This window comes from Stigmatopora nigra, chromosome 2, assembly GCF_051989575.1.
Source record: "Stigmatopora nigra isolate UIUO_SnigA chromosome 2, RoL_Snig_1.1, whole genome shotgun sequence".
In the NCBI taxonomy this organism is placed as follows: domain Eukaryota; kingdom Metazoa; phylum Chordata; class Actinopteri; order Syngnathiformes; family Syngnathidae; genus Stigmatopora; species Stigmatopora nigra.
The window spans coordinates 14,446,012-14,462,608 of NC_135509.1; the positions used below are offsets into that span (position 1 = coordinate 14,446,012).

At 37.6% G+C, this 16,597-nt stretch overlaps 2 protein-coding genes across 2 annotated transcripts; both read right to left on the minus strand.

Moving 5' to 3' along the window:
* Window positions 1-1,634: 1,634 nt before the first annotated feature.
* Window positions 1,635-7,790, minus strand: LOC144215873 (HMG box-containing protein 1-like). Its single transcript, XM_077745067.1, has 11 exons — window positions 7,731-7,790; window positions 6,563-6,722; window positions 6,271-6,451; window positions 5,739-5,859; window positions 5,530-5,644; window positions 5,134-5,255; window positions 4,639-4,795; window positions 4,406-4,550; window positions 3,469-3,756; window positions 2,944-3,085; window positions 1,635-2,396 (listed from the first exon to the last, which is right to left on the minus strand). The coding sequence occupies exons 2-11, from the start codon at window positions 6,633-6,635 to the stop codon at window positions 2,379-2,381; spliced, it is 1,362 nt and encodes a 453-aa protein (XP_077601193.1). The 5' UTR covers window positions 6,636-6,722; window positions 7,731-7,790; the 3' UTR covers window positions 1,635-2,378.
* A 1,051-nt stretch (window positions 7,791-8,841) lies between these two features.
* On the minus strand, window positions 8,842-15,725 carry LOC144210205 (cAMP-dependent protein kinase type II-beta regulatory subunit-like). Its single transcript, XM_077736723.1, has 11 exons — window positions 15,203-15,725; window positions 14,047-14,082; window positions 13,482-13,534; window positions 12,957-13,040; window positions 12,465-12,571; window positions 12,109-12,262; window positions 11,683-11,784; window positions 11,523-11,597; window positions 11,230-11,298; window positions 10,773-10,908; window positions 8,842-10,030 (listed from the first exon to the last, which is right to left on the minus strand). The coding sequence occupies exons 1-11, from the start codon at window positions 15,552-15,554 to the stop codon at window positions 9,897-9,899; spliced, it is 1,302 nt and encodes a 433-aa protein (XP_077592849.1). The 5' UTR covers window positions 15,555-15,725; the 3' UTR covers window positions 8,842-9,896.
* Between the last annotated feature and the right edge of the window lie 872 nt (window positions 15,726-16,597).

Genomic DNA, 16,597 nt, shown 5'->3' on the forward strand with positions numbered 1-16,597 from the left:
AGTATACGCATACGTCGCAATATTAACTAGGCCTATACTTGTATAATCTTTTCACAGAAATTAATTTATTGTGCTATAAAGATTTTTTTCCACTCCTAAAACTTTTTTATTTTATTTGTAATTGTATTATTTCATTTATCTAACCAATGATTTTTTTGCTTGTAAAGATGTTAACTGGCTGGCTAAAAAAAACGGAATATTTTTAGAAAAGCTTTTAGTCGCCTCATTTACAGTATGTATTCGGCAAGATCTACATGTTTTATGATGAATTTTAACCAATTTACTTTTTTTTACATACTGTGTCACTTATATTGAAGGAAAAAGAAGAAGAAATTGACTCAAATGAAGTGCAATGTGAGTATATTCTAATCAGAGAGGATAAAGTGAATGAATTTAGATTAGGGATGCACGATCACGTTTTTGCATGTGCCGATCTTCAATCAGCTACATCTCCAATTTAGATTGCTACTAACCAAGTTTCCAGTTCCCCATTCAAAAGTGGAAGCCCATTTAGAAGCATAAAGCTTTGCAGTAGTACTTCAAATACTCCATCAAATATTCAAACGGGATGATTTGGGAGCACTGTGTTTCCGATATGAGCTATAATTAGATTCCTGTGCATGAAAGGCTTGCGGGGTGTTGATCATTGTTTTTTTATGAGGCGTACGCAGCTATGACTTTTTTTAACCCTGGCAAAATGGTGTGTTGCCATTTTCATAGCAGCAGGAGGGGGTCTCTTTGACAGAAACTGCTGAGCAGTTTGCAACTTTTGATTGGGGACAAAGTTAATGACTGATGGGTGGCATTCATATCATCATTTCCCAAGCCACATAATCTTGTCAAGTGCCCTCGTTTTATTTCAAGTTATCCTTTACTGATGCGAAAATTGAAGTGCTTGTGCCCTCTGCCTCTAGCAATGTGAACTGGAGTTATATTTGTCAACTGCAAAAATGATCAGATCATAGTCAAACTGAACTTTTTACTGAACTATACGATGCATTTGTAAGAGAAGTTGCTGGATAATTTTGGCTACAACAAGAGATTTGGGTGGATTTTTTTAGAAATGACTAACCCCCCAGCAAGTATTGTTTACATAATAATAATAAATGAAGCAAAAACTAGCAGAAATACTGAGTATCTTTCTTTTTTTTTTTAAAAACTAAATTTCAGAAGCTTGTGGTTGCCTATTTAGTCTGAACACAATAAATGTATAAATGAAAAGGATCATTTTTGTATTGTCATTTCAGACAAATCCTATAATAAACTTTAATTGTCAGAACACATCAATAACGGCAACAAATATGAAAGGAAATAATTCGTTAGCTTGAATCACAGCCTCCAGCTATTCATCTGCCTATAAAAATAATGTGGAAACATGTCCAATAAAAACATATTCCATTTTTGGTGATTTCACCTAAAAGCTTGAGTAGTTATCACTTGAAGCCATCAAGTTGAAAAGAAAAAAAAACACTTTCAAAGTGCAATTGCCTTCAAAGCACCAAGCTTTCCTGGATTATTATTCTTTTTAAAAATAATTTGCCCACTGCAGTGTGTCTAATGGTCCAAATGTCTAACAAAAATGACTAAAAGACAATGAAAGCAACTCCAGGGAGCACAAAACACACACTAGTCAATCCAAGTTTAAAAAAAATATTTATAATATGATACACAAGGATATTCTGTGCAATGTAGGGTTGTGAAACCTGTACATTATGAACATTTTGGCGACCTGAAAGCAAGAAAGTGGCTGGTTGGTTTACCAAACCGCGGCATAAAACACAAACAAATTTCCATTGGAATAAAAAGGCTGTATAGTTCATGGTTACATATTTATATCAAGATATAAAGTGCAATAGGAATGAACACTGACAGCGAAAATGCCTGAAGTGCTCTGTGACTTAAGTGTAAACTGATCACGGATCAACATATGGCGGAAGTCTATTAAGACAAAGTCGGCTACAGATTCCAGGGAGATTTGATGAAATTTATCAAACATTATCAAAAGGTTACCATTTCTGTGCAATATACTGAAAAATATCATCAACAGTTGAATGAGAAATGTCTCCATAGATCCTCTTGTAGACAATTATAAATAGACGTGTTGTCTTTTGCTATACTCAAGCATACGTAGCACCACAGGCTAATTTGCGTATGAAATAAAATGAGATTATTCCTGCCAAAAGAGGAATACAACCTCCTTTGCATTAGAGAGAGAGAGAGAGATAGAGTAAGAAAATATATGCATTTAGTTAGTGACTACACGGCACGCTGGCTTTTTATAGTTCATCCTTGTTCTCCTTCTGGTTACAAAAGCCGGTGAAGACGGCATCATCACGAAAACAAGGCATCAAGCGGCAGGTCTTCGTGGATTGATCCTTTTAAGACTGTTGGGAACCCTGTTGAAGTGAGAAGACATAATGTCAAACTCTTGCATGCACTTGCATGCATAGTGCATAACAGTAGGACTGTTATTTGAGAGTTCAATGCATTCCATGCAATGTTCCCTCTAAGCTGCGCACTACTCTCGTCTTCTCTGCACAGCAGCAATCATATGCCGCGCAGTAAATAAAATCCCAACTATTTTTTACCCCAATGATGGCGCCGTTTACGCGGCAGGTGTGGCAGTAGCTCTGTCCACTCTTGTTTTTGTGTTTTACAGAATGTTTTACATGAAAAATTAGAGGGAACATTGACATGCACCTGCTTATGGCAGGTGTGATACTGATGTGCCCATAACGAGCCATGTTGATGTCGCACACACTGGTAATCAGTGCACTCAGGGAGGTTGTCTTTCTGCCCAGACCAACGGAAAATTGGAGGGAACATTGATTCCATGATTTCAATTTTTAGTCATAACATAAAAAAGTTATATACTCCCAACTCTGAGAACAATTCTGTCGGGTCATTCCAAAATCAAGGTGGCCTTTGTTTGGCCATGCTTACCGAGTTGGTCCTTTTGCGCTTCCAGCAGTCAGGATTAAGACGCTTCTGCTCTTCGGCCAAAGCTTTGGCCTCCGTGGTATACAAGCGCCGTTCCTCGCTCTTCATCTTCTTCCACTTGTCACCCAGGATGACACTAATGGCTCTAGAGAGAAATCAGGGCCAAGATTTTCACATAAGTTAGTGTCTGCAATCCCAGCTATAAACATGTATATATAGAATAAAATTCACACAGTGTTGAAAATGGCATTTTTTATGTACTGACCATCATTAGTGAACCACTACTAATCACAGCTTGGAATAATAAAATGTTGTTGTATTGCACCATTACAAATCCTCTGTTAATAAAGGTTTTGTCGTTTTTCTTTCAAATAATTGTACTTAATTCATTAATACACATCCATAGTACCATGTTAAAATCATGTTTAAAAAAAAAACTAAAAATTAAGATGCACTAGTAAACTTAATTAATGACTGAAGGCTTTGAGTTATTCATTACATGGAATCAGTGGAAATAAAAGTGTGTACCTGTTGTCTTTTCCCGGATACATCTGCGTGTACTCCACTCGGTACTTTTTGGCAAACAGCATGAAGGCGTTCATTGGCCGCTTGCATTTTGTGGGTGTAGCACCACCATTACCCCCAGAGGATTGGCTCCTGCTCGACTTGCCGCCCGCCGACTGCAGGGAGCCCGAGTGCCACAATTTGTCGCGGTCCGGACTAGCACCGCCACAGCTGGAGAGGGAGGTCCGGCGCTGGCGAGCCATGCTGCTCAGCACATACACGGCAGACGAGTCCAGCGGGGTGAAGTCATAACTGTGACACAAATACACAATTTTGCATTGGCCATCTGTAGCTATCAAATGGGAGTCATAGTTGAGCCAAATTTTGACTTTTGTAAAATTTCAAACATCCTACCCAACTTTTATTATTTACTATTATAATCATCAGGCGGCTATATCACTCAACAGGCCCTGTGTGTGAAAGCGATTCATACTTAAATAAAGTGATACCACTGTAAAATGTGATAATGGTGACTGAAATTGCCATTGTATTCATTGCAATACGCAGCTTTAGTGTCACCTCGTGGCATCTATAAGGTAGTACATTGAAATGACAAAGACAATTAATTACCTTTTACAACTGACACTGACATAGATGAAAAAGATACTACAGTACATATTTTTTTATTATTCATTTATTATTATTATTTCACCAATTTATGGGTTTTGACTTTTTGCTGATTAATTGATATGGCTTTTAATGAAAACTATTGTTTGTGGTAAACGCAGTTTCTTCCTTTTCAGTGCACTTACCAAATGGTCGAAGTGATTCTCCAGTCACCATCAATTATCATGGTATGGTTATCTTTTATTGTGTTTTTTTTTTTAAATATTGCCTGGGACTAGATTAGACCTATGTACACAACATATCGTAATAATACTGGTGTGTAGGTGATACGTACCTTCTAAATGTATCAAAAACAACCGAATCGTCACATTTAATGGCATCTGGGTGGTTTGGTGGCAGACACGTATCGCCCAGCTGCATCTCGTAGCAAGGAATTCCATGATGCACCACAGTAAGGCTGGGATAAAAGGAGGCCCAACCTGTCAGCACACACAGAAAAATATTATAATTAAAACACACATTTGATAATTTAGCTCCAATGGTAGATCAGCCATTAGTTTCCCATACCTTTACTTTGTACAAAAAAAGGGTGGTCCAAACGGCATTCGGCAGTTAAGAGACCGTTATCAGGTGAGCCAGGGTCAAAGGTCAGCTTCAGAACTGCTTGGCCGTAAGACAGTGTCTCCTCGTGACTTACGAGCTTTAGCCCCTGAGAGCCAAACCGCTGGGGTTGTGGGAAAAAGATAACAGGTTAGAAAAATGTCATTATAAAATTCAAAAAGAAAAGCCACACCCTTATGAAAATATGACAAACCTAACTAAGACTGTGACTAAAAACAACATGACAAAAGATGAATAGAACCTTGAAAGTTATACAAATTAATATGGGCAGTTGGCAGCATACTAATGGATAAAACAATAATAAAATGACAATTTCTATAGAAAACGGTTGTCCTTATGAATTCAATTAGCCTGTAGATTGCTGCCACTTTGTGGTCGCCCTGCAGAAAAGAAATATAGTGGAATACACAAAGTGAGGTTTTGGCCATGAGTACATACAACCTTAATTGAGGAAGAGCAGGATGGCATTATGCTATCATCATCAGAATCGTCATCAGAATCTCCGAGTTCATCAGCCTCCTGCCACTCCACGTTTGGGCCGCGATGAAAACGGAGGCGAGTTCCTAGAATGACAGAGATTGAGAAAAAAAAATCACACATACATCAATAAATGATTAAACTGTTTAAAGAGAAATAGAACATGGCACAAACAGTCCATTGATAAACTAATGTGGCAGATGAAAATGGATAAATAATGAGCAGAATACGAAACTTAAAGTGAATAAATTATTTTGCTGCGTAGGGTCATGTGATGCTTGCTACCTTGGCACTGTCACTATTTAAGAAAGATGTGTCTTTTTGTATTGTGGTGTATGGTGGGAGTGACAAATCACTAACCTTTCAGAAAGCAGTGCCAGGCTGTGGAGGGCCATGAATGGGACCATGCCATGTCTTCATCATCAGAAAAAGACGACGACATGGAAAAAACTCCAGACTCGGACTCACTGCAGGCCTGCAGCAAGGCAACAATGATAAAAGGCGTGAATGAATCCCTTTGGCTTTTTTTTTTTTAAAGAGGAGTTAGGTAAGTGTGAATTATCTGTTACCCTGACACGCCTACGTTCCCGGAGGTGTCCTCTTGAGGGGTTGGGTGCACTACTGGCCAGAGGAGGACGGGCGTAGGAATGTAAACTGTTGCTGTTGCCAAAGATGTGAACTGGAGAGGATCTGCAAATGGACAAAAGACCACAACAAAGGCATGAAGTCCAACTGATTATCCACTTCTGACTTCAAACATCATCGTGTATGTCTAATTATGTAAACTGGACACGTATATTCTGATGAGAGCCAAAAAAAGCCAAACCCTTTTGAGTAAATTTAATTACAGCGGGGTCTTTTGACACAAGGTGCTTGATTTATGAGTTTCATGAGAGACAATTTTATATCTCCATCGGTGTGTGTGCGTATGACTGTGCTAGTCACTCACACACTAATTTCTATTGGTTGCCATACGACAATTTCACCTTATGATCCTACCTCCCCGAATTGAATAATGTCATAAGCTTCATATAAACCGTGTTAACTAAAATTCTGTTTTTTGACTAAAAACTAAATAAATAAAAGGAACACAATGCAAACCTCTTATAAGGGGAATCTTTGAGCAGCGGGCTCTGAGGACTGGTGGCAATGTTTGCGAGCTCAGCGAGCCAGTTGGTGTTGGCGGAGCCGCTTGCCTCCTGGTGCGACACACCGGCACCCACCTGGAACAAGCCAGGGGACCGCTGATCCTCTTCCACTTCCTGCAGCTCTGGCATGTCATCTGTATGGACAACATATGTATATATTTTGCATTTGAGGTGGCCAAACCCATATATTTTTTTTTTTCTCACGACTTGTCGCACGCACAAATCTGATTTTAAGTATCCGTTACCATAGTCCATGTTGCATCCAGGTGAGGGTGCCAGGTCTTCATTGCACTTAAGCGGATCGTACATCTCGTCCATTTTCTCAATGGTGTGTTGAATCCTCTTAAGTTGTGGACATTGGGGGTGCTCACTCAAAAACTCCTGTCATCAGCATCATCAGATTACCTGGTTTTGGGTGGAAAAAAAAAATATATATATATATATTATATATATATCAGAGAAATCACTTGTGTCTTGACTTGAGTGTAATGCATTATCGAAAACATAAAACTTCATAATCGAACATTTAAGATTAGGACTTCATGGACCTTTTCTTTTCTGTGAGGCCCTTGTATTGAGCCCTTTGTGTAGGCGTACCTAATGTTATGGCCTATGGGTGGACGCTCTAGTCTATATGCAATAGTATGTCATGGAATGCAATGTAATAATCTAAACAATAGAACCACAAACGTAGCATTTGATTGAATTGGATGTCATTGTGTGATCGTCAATAAATGTGATGCAGAGGGGGGATTTCTTTGTCTCTTAGTCGCCACTGTGAAGCGATAGGGATGGCCACGTGACCGTGTGCATTGAAGGCCGTGTTTATAAACTTGTAAGGGTTCCGCGCATGCGTAACAGAGCTCATTCATTCCCAACTGCGCAGCCCTGTCGAAAAACAGCTGCCAAAGTGCCGTTTAAATAGTCGCCTATCGCGCTTTTAATAACGTATTGATTAATATAATCACTGATTTTTGTTGTCAAAAAGGTCATTTCAAAATCATGGTACAGAAGAAAAGTAGGGTTGTCTTTCATTTTTTCTGCATTTTCGCTGTAAACAAAAGAATGTCAACAAGTTGAGGCATGACGCAACCTCTCTCAGTCCCAGTTTTTAATGAATGACATCGCGATGACCATGTATCCACATTTCAAGACGATCCAACACATTTGAATGACTGGAGTGGCCACATCTGGATCGCTGACAGAGACAAAAACAACACGAGCGATAGAGGGGGAGAGAAGAAAATCGACGGTCAACCTGCCGTTCGACGGTCAAAAACGGGTTGACAACCTTGCTAATCTATGACTATAGTGATAAAAATACACACTGTACGCTTTTCTTGCGAATAAAATCACTTTTAACCTTTATTTTTTCAAGGGGCGAGAAAAAAAAGTATCAAAACGCTCACTTACCAGACCTGTCGCCATCAAGAAACTCTGGTATTCACTGGAGGGCTTGGGGAGGTTCTGAAACGAAGGCATTCGATTGGATAACTGCATGTTCCATGTCTTTAATACAGTGATTCTATTGGATGTTCATGTTCAGAAAAACATTAAGGGCAGGCTGTACTTTGTTGACCGTCGTCTGATTGGATGAAAGTCCACGCCTGGTACTGCCCACAAACAGCTGATTGGCAAAAACATGAACAATGCCTTTAACTATATCTATGTGTATATATATATATATATATACACAGAAAAAATACTATATAATACTATATAATATACAGAAAAAAATAAAATATTTGACAAAAATATACAATTCAATTTTTGGAAGGTTTATTAGGATGTTGTCTCTAGAATGTTATTAGTTTTATTTTGTATTCATGCTCCAACAAGGGTAACAATTATGCTCATTTTAGTACAATTTTGTGAATCAATATTTCTTAATATTTTTTTGAGAGTAATTTTCTTAAATTTGGTCAACAAATGTCCTTGGGTGGCAAATATACACAAATAATTACAAAAGTGGTTTTATTGACATGAAAAGTGAAACATACAGTCATCATTATTGGTTTGTGTCACAGGTTTATGTTTAAAAAAACACGTATCTGAAAAAGTAATGGGGGGGAAAAAGGATTCTTTTCAAATTACTTAAATTGATATTGAGCTAACAATGTCCTGACGACTTAACTAAGTCAATCTAGATTCATTGGCTTGCCTGTTGAAAACTATCCCTAAAAAACTTTTTTGTTGTTGGTCGAGGTAGACATAAGCATACTTGTCAAATATGCTTCACTGACACACACACACGCACACACAAAAGAGTATTACCTATATTTTACTGAAAAACAACAAATAAATTCATTATTACCATATGTGATCATATCCATAGTGGGGCAACTTTACTCACTATTCAATTGTACAACACTGAGTTGGTAGGTCCTTAAAAAAAACTATCTAATATCTGTAAGGTTTTGTTTGTTTGCTTAAGCAAAAGAATGGTTGTAAGCAGAGGCAGGAGAAAGGGGGGGTGTATTACTTGGTGAGTGAGAAAGCCCCCTCTGTCCAACTTTTATATGATACTTTAATCATGTTTATTTTTTGAATGGTGATAAAAAGATTATATCATGGGGTTAATGAGTCACATAAGGCTAATCAGACTCAAAGATAAAGGACGCTTCTTTAAGCAATTAGTAGAAATACTGCCTTAGATCATACACAGCTAGTGAATATCAACATACTTTTTGGCAATAAAGTGTAACCAAAATGGATATCACTGTATCACCTTCATGCTCAGTAAAGGTTTCAGTCAAGAAAAACAGGACATACTGTAAATATAAGATGATGGTTGACTGTATATTAAAAAAACACAAATACTCTACACAAAATATAGGATTAAGACAATTACAGTAACAAAAATGGAGCATGGTAAATTCCATTTGCACTAAAACAAATGTTGCCCTTTACTTAGAATTGTCCTGTTTGTATTTTATGAATATATGTGTGTGTGGCTTAACTTTTTAACATAAAACCTTTAATGTGAGCTGTGTGGTAACCAGAAATGGAATGACTTACTAGCTGCATAAGATGTTTGCTGTATTTCTATACTAATTGAGAAATTGCTTTAAGTCTCTGTCATCTTTATAAGAGTTCAAAGACATACCTACGTAAAACAACCTATCATAATCACGTGTATTACTTTTCAATTTCTTTTTTTCATGTGGTAACTTTTTTATTGGAAGCCCCACCTGAGCTCTGTGTCCCCTGATTCCGCAAAATGCTTCACCATCTCAGGTAGTAGGCCAACAGGTACGCCCATTTAACAGGGAAGTACTCCAGGAAAAATGGCGAGATACCAGCAAGTCTACATTCTGTTTGAGCCCAAAAATTGCCAACTAGCGCTTTCTTTCTCTGCTCAAACAAATGGGACACAAAAACAGGTCAAGTTTACACATAAAGGGCGATTGAACAGAAAAGGAGCTTGGAGCAACTCTGCTTTGGCATACGTTACTTTACTGCAAACACGAGAGTCTCACCTTGATCGTCTTGTAAGAAATGTTTTTTTCTTAATTTTCTTTTTCTTTTTTTAGAGGATACAAGGGGGATGCAGAATACCCATCAGTCTGACGAGCAGGGTCACGCGCACTGCTGCTCGATCTCCGTGCGACCCTCAAACAGCATCAGAAGTTGCTCCTCATAGTTAGCAATGTTCCTTTTCATGATGTCCATGCATGGGCCCAGAAGACGCTCAAAGGCTTTCACATCCATCACTGACAGAAAGATGAAAATATGTTATGACAAATATAAAGCCCTACATCATGACTTCACTTTTGGGTTTATTTTGCTTTGTTACTCAAATCAGATCTTAAGTAAAAATGTCTACATTGAAATGATACAGAAATGTCATTCATAAGTAAGTATAAAAATAAATACATCATAGGCCATAAAATGAATTTCTGTTTTTCTTTTTTTGCCTGATTTTTGTCACCGTAGAAGCAAATTTAAACAAGAAGCGGTTTGGTATATAGTGAACAATACTTTTAAAAAAAGAGGCTGTTTATTGCCACTCACACCAGCTTTTCTAAAACAAATAAATACATGTTATTTATTTATTCTAACCACATTTTTCAGTTGTTCTGCTAGTTTCATAATACCGAATAATGGGAACCACCATAGTGGGCTAAAAACTTATAATCAAGATCACAGTGCAGTAAGTGCAGTGTATTTGAACACAAAATGCACCAAATGTAGACTATTACAACACACATCTGTGCAACTTCATTGAATCGTTTTACTCTTTGAAACATTAGAATATTTTTGTAGATTTGTTGCAGTAGTTTCCTTCATCATCTAATCAACACTCACTGTACTTAGTACAGTACTAGTCATGCCATTTTCATTCATTTCAATGGGAAAGCTATCTTTCAAATATTTAAGTGTTTATGCATTTTGCATTTTAATTGACGTTATAATAAGGGCATCCTATTATTTGACTATATCTTGGATATTTACCCAGGCATTTGACGCTCCCTACAGCATAGGCGGAAGCAGCCCTTGGCTTGTTTGTGACGAGCGCCAACTCCCCGAAATACTGGCCTCGGGAGCACGTGGCGATTTCCACTTCCTCTTCGTCCTGCCCGTTTTTCGTCTGGGAAGCCAAAAGTGCATGACACAATAAAACAAACCTCAAAATGTTAGGTCCAGGGGAGGTTTAAACATAAGGATGACTGGCATGTCTGTAGCCTAGTATTATATATAATATATACTAAATCATAATTTTTAGTCACTGTTATGACAAGAAATAAATGTTATTCTCAATAAAATTGTGTTTTTTTTTTTGTTTATATGTTGAAAATTCATTTTTTAATGAAATTCAAGCTGTATTACGTTAATATGAAGTCACAATATTATAGAAATACAATATTATATTAAAAAGATTCCAAATTTTACTTCAGAAAGCAAAACTTACCCTGCTCCTTTTTATCGTGATCCTAACTTGGCCAGACTCCACAATGTAAAAACAATCAGCCAATTCCCCCTATCAACAAAAGAATATGATCATATTTAGAATTTTTATTACATGTTTAATGTACTACAGATGGGCAAGTGGGATCTGTTCACCCAAAGTTCACTTGGATAGGCTCCAGTACCCCATGATTTGGATATTTTAATTAATTGCCGGTTAAAATTATCAAATTGATGGAAACCCCCAACATGGTGATGAACTAATTTTTGGATAAAAATAAAAGCAACATATCTCACCTGTCCAATAATCTTTTGCGTGTCACAGTACACTCTAGTAGATATCACATCCACCACCTTCATCCTCTCGGAAAGCTGCGGATAGACAATTATTTTTTCAAAAAGTCATACTTCTCAATGTCAGCGGGCTTAATACTAAAATTTAACAAAAAGAAAAGACCTCCAGTGATGTGAGAAGTGGGAGAGTTTCAATGAATGCCTCGTACATCTTCCTCTTTTTGGCATTGTTCTTCACAATGATCCTTCGAAACGTTAGACGATCCTGACACAAACACATTTTTAGTTGTTGTCAAAAGTGTTTGCAGTATCTTTTTCAGTCTATAAATTAACTTAGTTGTTAATTTCCCTGAAGACTATGCTGACTACACTGCAATGCTTTTAAAGTCAAATTCAGGGCAATAAAATGTATCAATTTTCCATAAAGTGTTATTTTGACTTACAAATCCTTGTTCAATTATTTTTATAGCAGACAAGCCCAAATTTGAGGGAATTTCAGACACACCAGTGATAATACAACCAAACCTTTTCACAGGTTTAGTCAGGGAATGTATTAAACTTCTAAATCAAAGTATAAAATGCAACTCACAAGGCACCAGAGGGCTCCAGGCAAGGTGGCGATGATGGTAGCTGCTCTGGGCGTGTTGTACATTAGTGCCAGTTCTCCAAAGCTGCCACGGTTGTCGTAGCAACCCACCAGCTTGTCGGCGCCGTCCACTTTGACAGAAATGCTGAATGTACCCCTAAAAAGGGACAAGGACAAAGCCATATACAAGTGTCCAGGGAAAGAGAATATCGAATATGTTTGATTATACAATGTACCAGCGACGGTGATGGAGATTGTATTCATTTAAAATGGAAGGATTGGCTGCAGGTTCAGGGTCATTGATGGCAATAGACATCAAATTCCTGTGTGTAGCCATGATTGGGGTCGTGTGATATTACCTTTCAATCACATAGAAGTTGTCCCCATCGTCATCCTGGTCAATCACATGTTCCCCGTCTATGCAAAACTTCTCAAACATGGCGTCCAACACTTGAGACATTTCTTCCTATATGGGGATAAAAAAAACATAAAAAAAAGGTTTTACATTAACTGATGGTAAGCATTTTCTAATACATTCTGGCGGTGTGGATGGTCGTTTGTCACTTTGTGTGTCCTACGACTGACTGGCGACCCGTCTAGGCTGTAGTCTCCCTTTAGCCCGAAGACAGCTGGGTTAGGCTCCAGCAACCCCCGCAACCCTTTCGGGGATGGCCAGTATGGAAGATGAATGAATGAATGAATAGATTCTGCAATGACTATCTACATTGAATGACCGTTACTTTAAATCCTTTAGTCGGCACTACTTTCGTAACTTTTTTTACCATGCAAATTTGTCATTTGTCACTCTTGTATGTCTGTGTTTTGAATCAAATTTCCTGAAATGTACTCACAGAATCCAAATTCTTGAAAAGAAGAATGTCTCGACACGCTTCCTGTAGTCTCTGTCGCTGCTCGTCTGTTTTGGGATGTGCAACCTGTGCATTTAATATATGTGGTAATTAATTAAACTGTGGTGAGAATACATTTTAATTAATGAATAAATAAAATAATAAAATGTATCCCCCCATTAAATTTAAAAGAGCTACACAAGCAAGTTATACTAGTTTTAAAACTGAGCAATTTAGGATGTTGATCGGATGAAAATAAAAAATACAAAAAAGATCACAATAAAATGCTTAATACCAAAAAAAATAATCACAAAGCCCCCACAATAATTAGATAAATAAAAATAGGGAATAGACAGCAATGTATCAAAGTATGAAATCACAATGATGATGGGGAAAAATGTTTTTTCCTCTCATTTGACTGGATAAGGTGATGTCATTTTAGTTTGTCCCATTGCACAAACAAGAAAATAAAGGCAGGGATTGATATAATAAACTAAATAGTAAGTTGATGAATAAATAGGCACTTACCCTTTGCTCTTTATCTTCATCATCTTCATCAGGATTGAAGGCTTCAGCACAAACTGGACAACAAAACGGAAATATATTTACTTTACTCCAATTTAAGGTATCCCATAGTTGGCTGGGATTGGCTTCAGCACCCCTCACAACATTTGTGAGGATAAGTGGTGCAGAAAATGAATAGATGAATGATTTATTTAGGTTGAAATGATTACTTTATGTTTTAAAGCCTGCAGCTTTGCAAGGTGGATAAGAAGTTGGTTAGCACAAAACCTGAGATATTTTAGATCAGTTTTTGTTGTTGTTTTTACTTTTGCATCCCAAAAACAATCATGTTATGTAGCTTGACTGTAATGCCAAGAATGAAAAAAAAATATATATCATTTTATGGGATAATGCAATGTGGTTATGAAGCAAATTAAGCTTCCTTCTTGAGGAACCACAAGAGTATTCATATTTCTTTGCAAGAAGGATTTGGAAAGGTTTGAGCTGAAGACAAACCAAAATATTGGGATTTCAAAATGTCATGATTGTATAAAAACCTAAGGTGGAGAGACTTGCCATTGTAACTCACCTGATGCTCTTCTGATGAATCTGTTTATGATGGGCGCTGCAAAAAATCAAACACAATGCATATTTAAGTCAATCTGGGGCTTTCCTTGCACTGTAATGACGTCCACAGTGAGCTTTTTTTAAGCTTGGCCTCATTTGGAATATTCAGCAGAGCAGAGAAACCTCAATGAGGACAACGTGCTTTCAAATATGTGGACCTCTTTCAATTGCATTTCAATGACACACAACATCATGCACAAAAGCCTTTATAAGGCAAATTTGAGCTGTTTCAATGAGATATTATCTGAACAGTATATTTATGACTGTGGTTTGTGCAAATGTACTAATATATAACTCACACCTGTCTCTAATACATATTAGGATGCTCTCCTGCAGCTTCATTTGTATAAAGAAATATATATATAAATTAAACTATGAGCTTTACGTGATCAAATTAGAGCAAAATAGTCATTATGAATGATTTGTATACTTAGGGAGAACTGACATAAAATCAAATAAACTATGTAAAAATATATAGTAAAGTAGTGGAAATAAACACAAAACAAATAACTAAAAGGGCCTCCTTCAAAAATTAAGCCACATTTAAAACATTTTTTTTAAAATTCCATACTAGCTATAAAGCAAGAAAGTCAGATTCCACGAATTAAAAAAGGCACTTAAATAAAAATACCCCCTAAAGAAAAGGTTAGCCAGACAATACAGCCCAAATTTTGACACAAACTAAGTTAAAAAATAGGCTATTAAACATTATGAGTAAAGATCTATTCCATACATTGTCATTTCTGTACGTGTCCTTTTTTGCAGAGCAAATAGGTTGCATGGTCCAATGAGCTAAGATTGCTATGCTACATCCTCCCCATCATGCCATTCTACACTAAACTGACAAAGCAACCAAAATCTCAAGGCAAATACAAATTCCACTAACATATACACGAGCCTTTAGCAAAAAGATCTGAGCATTTTGTGTATGTGTTCTGCATCATTGTCCAACATCATCCATGCATGCATGGAGCCTGCAGGCCCACATCACGCGAGGCCTACTAAAAAAGAGGTGTTGGAGCAGAAGTCATGTTAATGGCTGAATCATTTGAGAGCATCCTGGTGGTACAGCATTCCATGCAATACGGTAACATCTATCTAAAAGCAGGTATATATACCTTGAAAATCATCATCGTCTTCATCGTCATCTTCTTCTCCTCCGTTCTCAGAGTCGATCTGCATGGCCTCGTCGAGAAAATTCACTGCCTTTCCTCCTCCTCCTCCTCCTCCTACTCCGCTAGGAGTCCTTGCCTGTCCGTGCTTCGAGAGCGACGGTGGCGGCGGCTCCCCGTCATCTTCATCCCCGTCTCGGCCGAGTGGCGCCCGGCGACTACGGCTCCGTTCTCGGTCCTTGAGGCGGGTGAAGTACTGCAGGGCGAAGTCGAGAAGATCCCCAGGTTGGGTCCTCAGCACTTCCACGGTAAAGCTCTGCAACAGCTCCGTCAGGCCCGCGGGGATTTCTATACTCATTCCTGGGGCGTGCGCGCGTGCGAAAATGAGGAGAATAAAGACAAGGGTGGGGGTGAACTAGAATGGATTAGAAGAAAAGTCCTTGGATATCGTGTCAAATGTGCGCTTTTTGCTCATGAAAATGCCTCTTGGCTACGAGATTCATCACTAGCAGGAGCATCGTCGTCGTCTTCTGATGATGATGATGATGATGGCTATACAGGAAACCCACGCATGTGACCCAGGTTTCCATGGCAACCTCTCATCCAATGGTTGCGCACAAACAGCAGGGGAAAGACACTCCTCTTCCTCAAAGCACAAAATGCCAAAAAATATGAATGTGTGTATTGCATGTGTGGTGATCCAAGAAATTTATCAACACAGCACCAAGAATCAACAAAATACTAATTTTGCTACCATTTTCTTGGTTTTAGAAGTCTGTTGACTGGCTAAGAAATGCAGCCATTGTTACATCTATTGTATTTGAACACTCAAAGATAATATTGGTTGTCACTACGAATACAGGGATTGAACCAGCACCTATATGTACCCCTTACTTATATTAAGGAAATGTATGAAAAGGACTGTTAAAAATTTGGATATGCTAATTGATGTTATGACCCAAACAATAGTTTTGCCTCCTTGGTAAATAAGCATGAAAAACTAACAAAAAAACAGTTTTCTTAAATTGACCTGATAGTTTATATTTCAGTGGGCAAAGAATGATAAAGAACTTAAAATGGAGATACTTTTTCATGCCCATGTATGAAATATAAACACTAAACAGTATTGTTTGATATGAAAAAGCAAAATTTAGGATATTTTTTAAAAGTTCTTTTACCAAGTAAACATTTATACCTTTTCAGTCATTTGACTTAGTTGCAAAGGTTTGTGCAATTTATGTCTCGTAAACAAGTTTCAAGACAAAAATGTTTGCATTTAATTAAAACTACTCTTCTGATCAGGTTATTTATCTGGCATTAACATGCATGTAGAGTTTGGTTTGATCTCTACACTACAAAACTGTCACTGTCTCAAAGTATTTCTTGTGAGGCTCAATGGTA

What these genes read in the sequence shown, in the direction of transcription:
- LOC144215873 (XM_077745067.1), bottom strand. Translation starts at nt 6,635, where the DNA reads ATGGACGAGATGTACGATCCGCTTAAGTGCAATGAAGACCTGGCACCC. An exon ending in TGGATGCAACATGGACTATG is followed by an intron (nt 6,452 to 6,562) that starts GTAACGGATACT and finishes TTGTCCATACAG; the next exon opens with ATGACATGCCAGAGCTGCAG. An exon ending in TATCCGGGAAAAGACAACAG is followed by an intron (nt 3,086 to 3,468) that starts GTACACACTTTT and finishes ATTTCTCTCTAG; the next exon opens with AGCCATTAGTGTCATCCTGG.
- LOC144210205 (XM_077736723.1), bottom strand. Translation starts at nt 15,554, where the DNA reads ATGAGTATAGAAATCCCCGCGGGCCTGACGGAGCTGTTGCAGAGCTTT. An exon ending in AGACGATGATGATTTTCAAG is followed by an intron (nt 14,083 to 15,202) that starts GTATATATACCT and finishes GATTTTTTGCAG; the next exon opens with CGCCCATCATAAACAGATTC. An exon ending in ATTCATCAGAAGAGCATCAG is followed by an intron (nt 13,535 to 14,046) that starts GTGAGTTACAAT and finishes TTTGTTGTCCAG; the next exon opens with TTTGTGCTGAAGCCTTCAAT.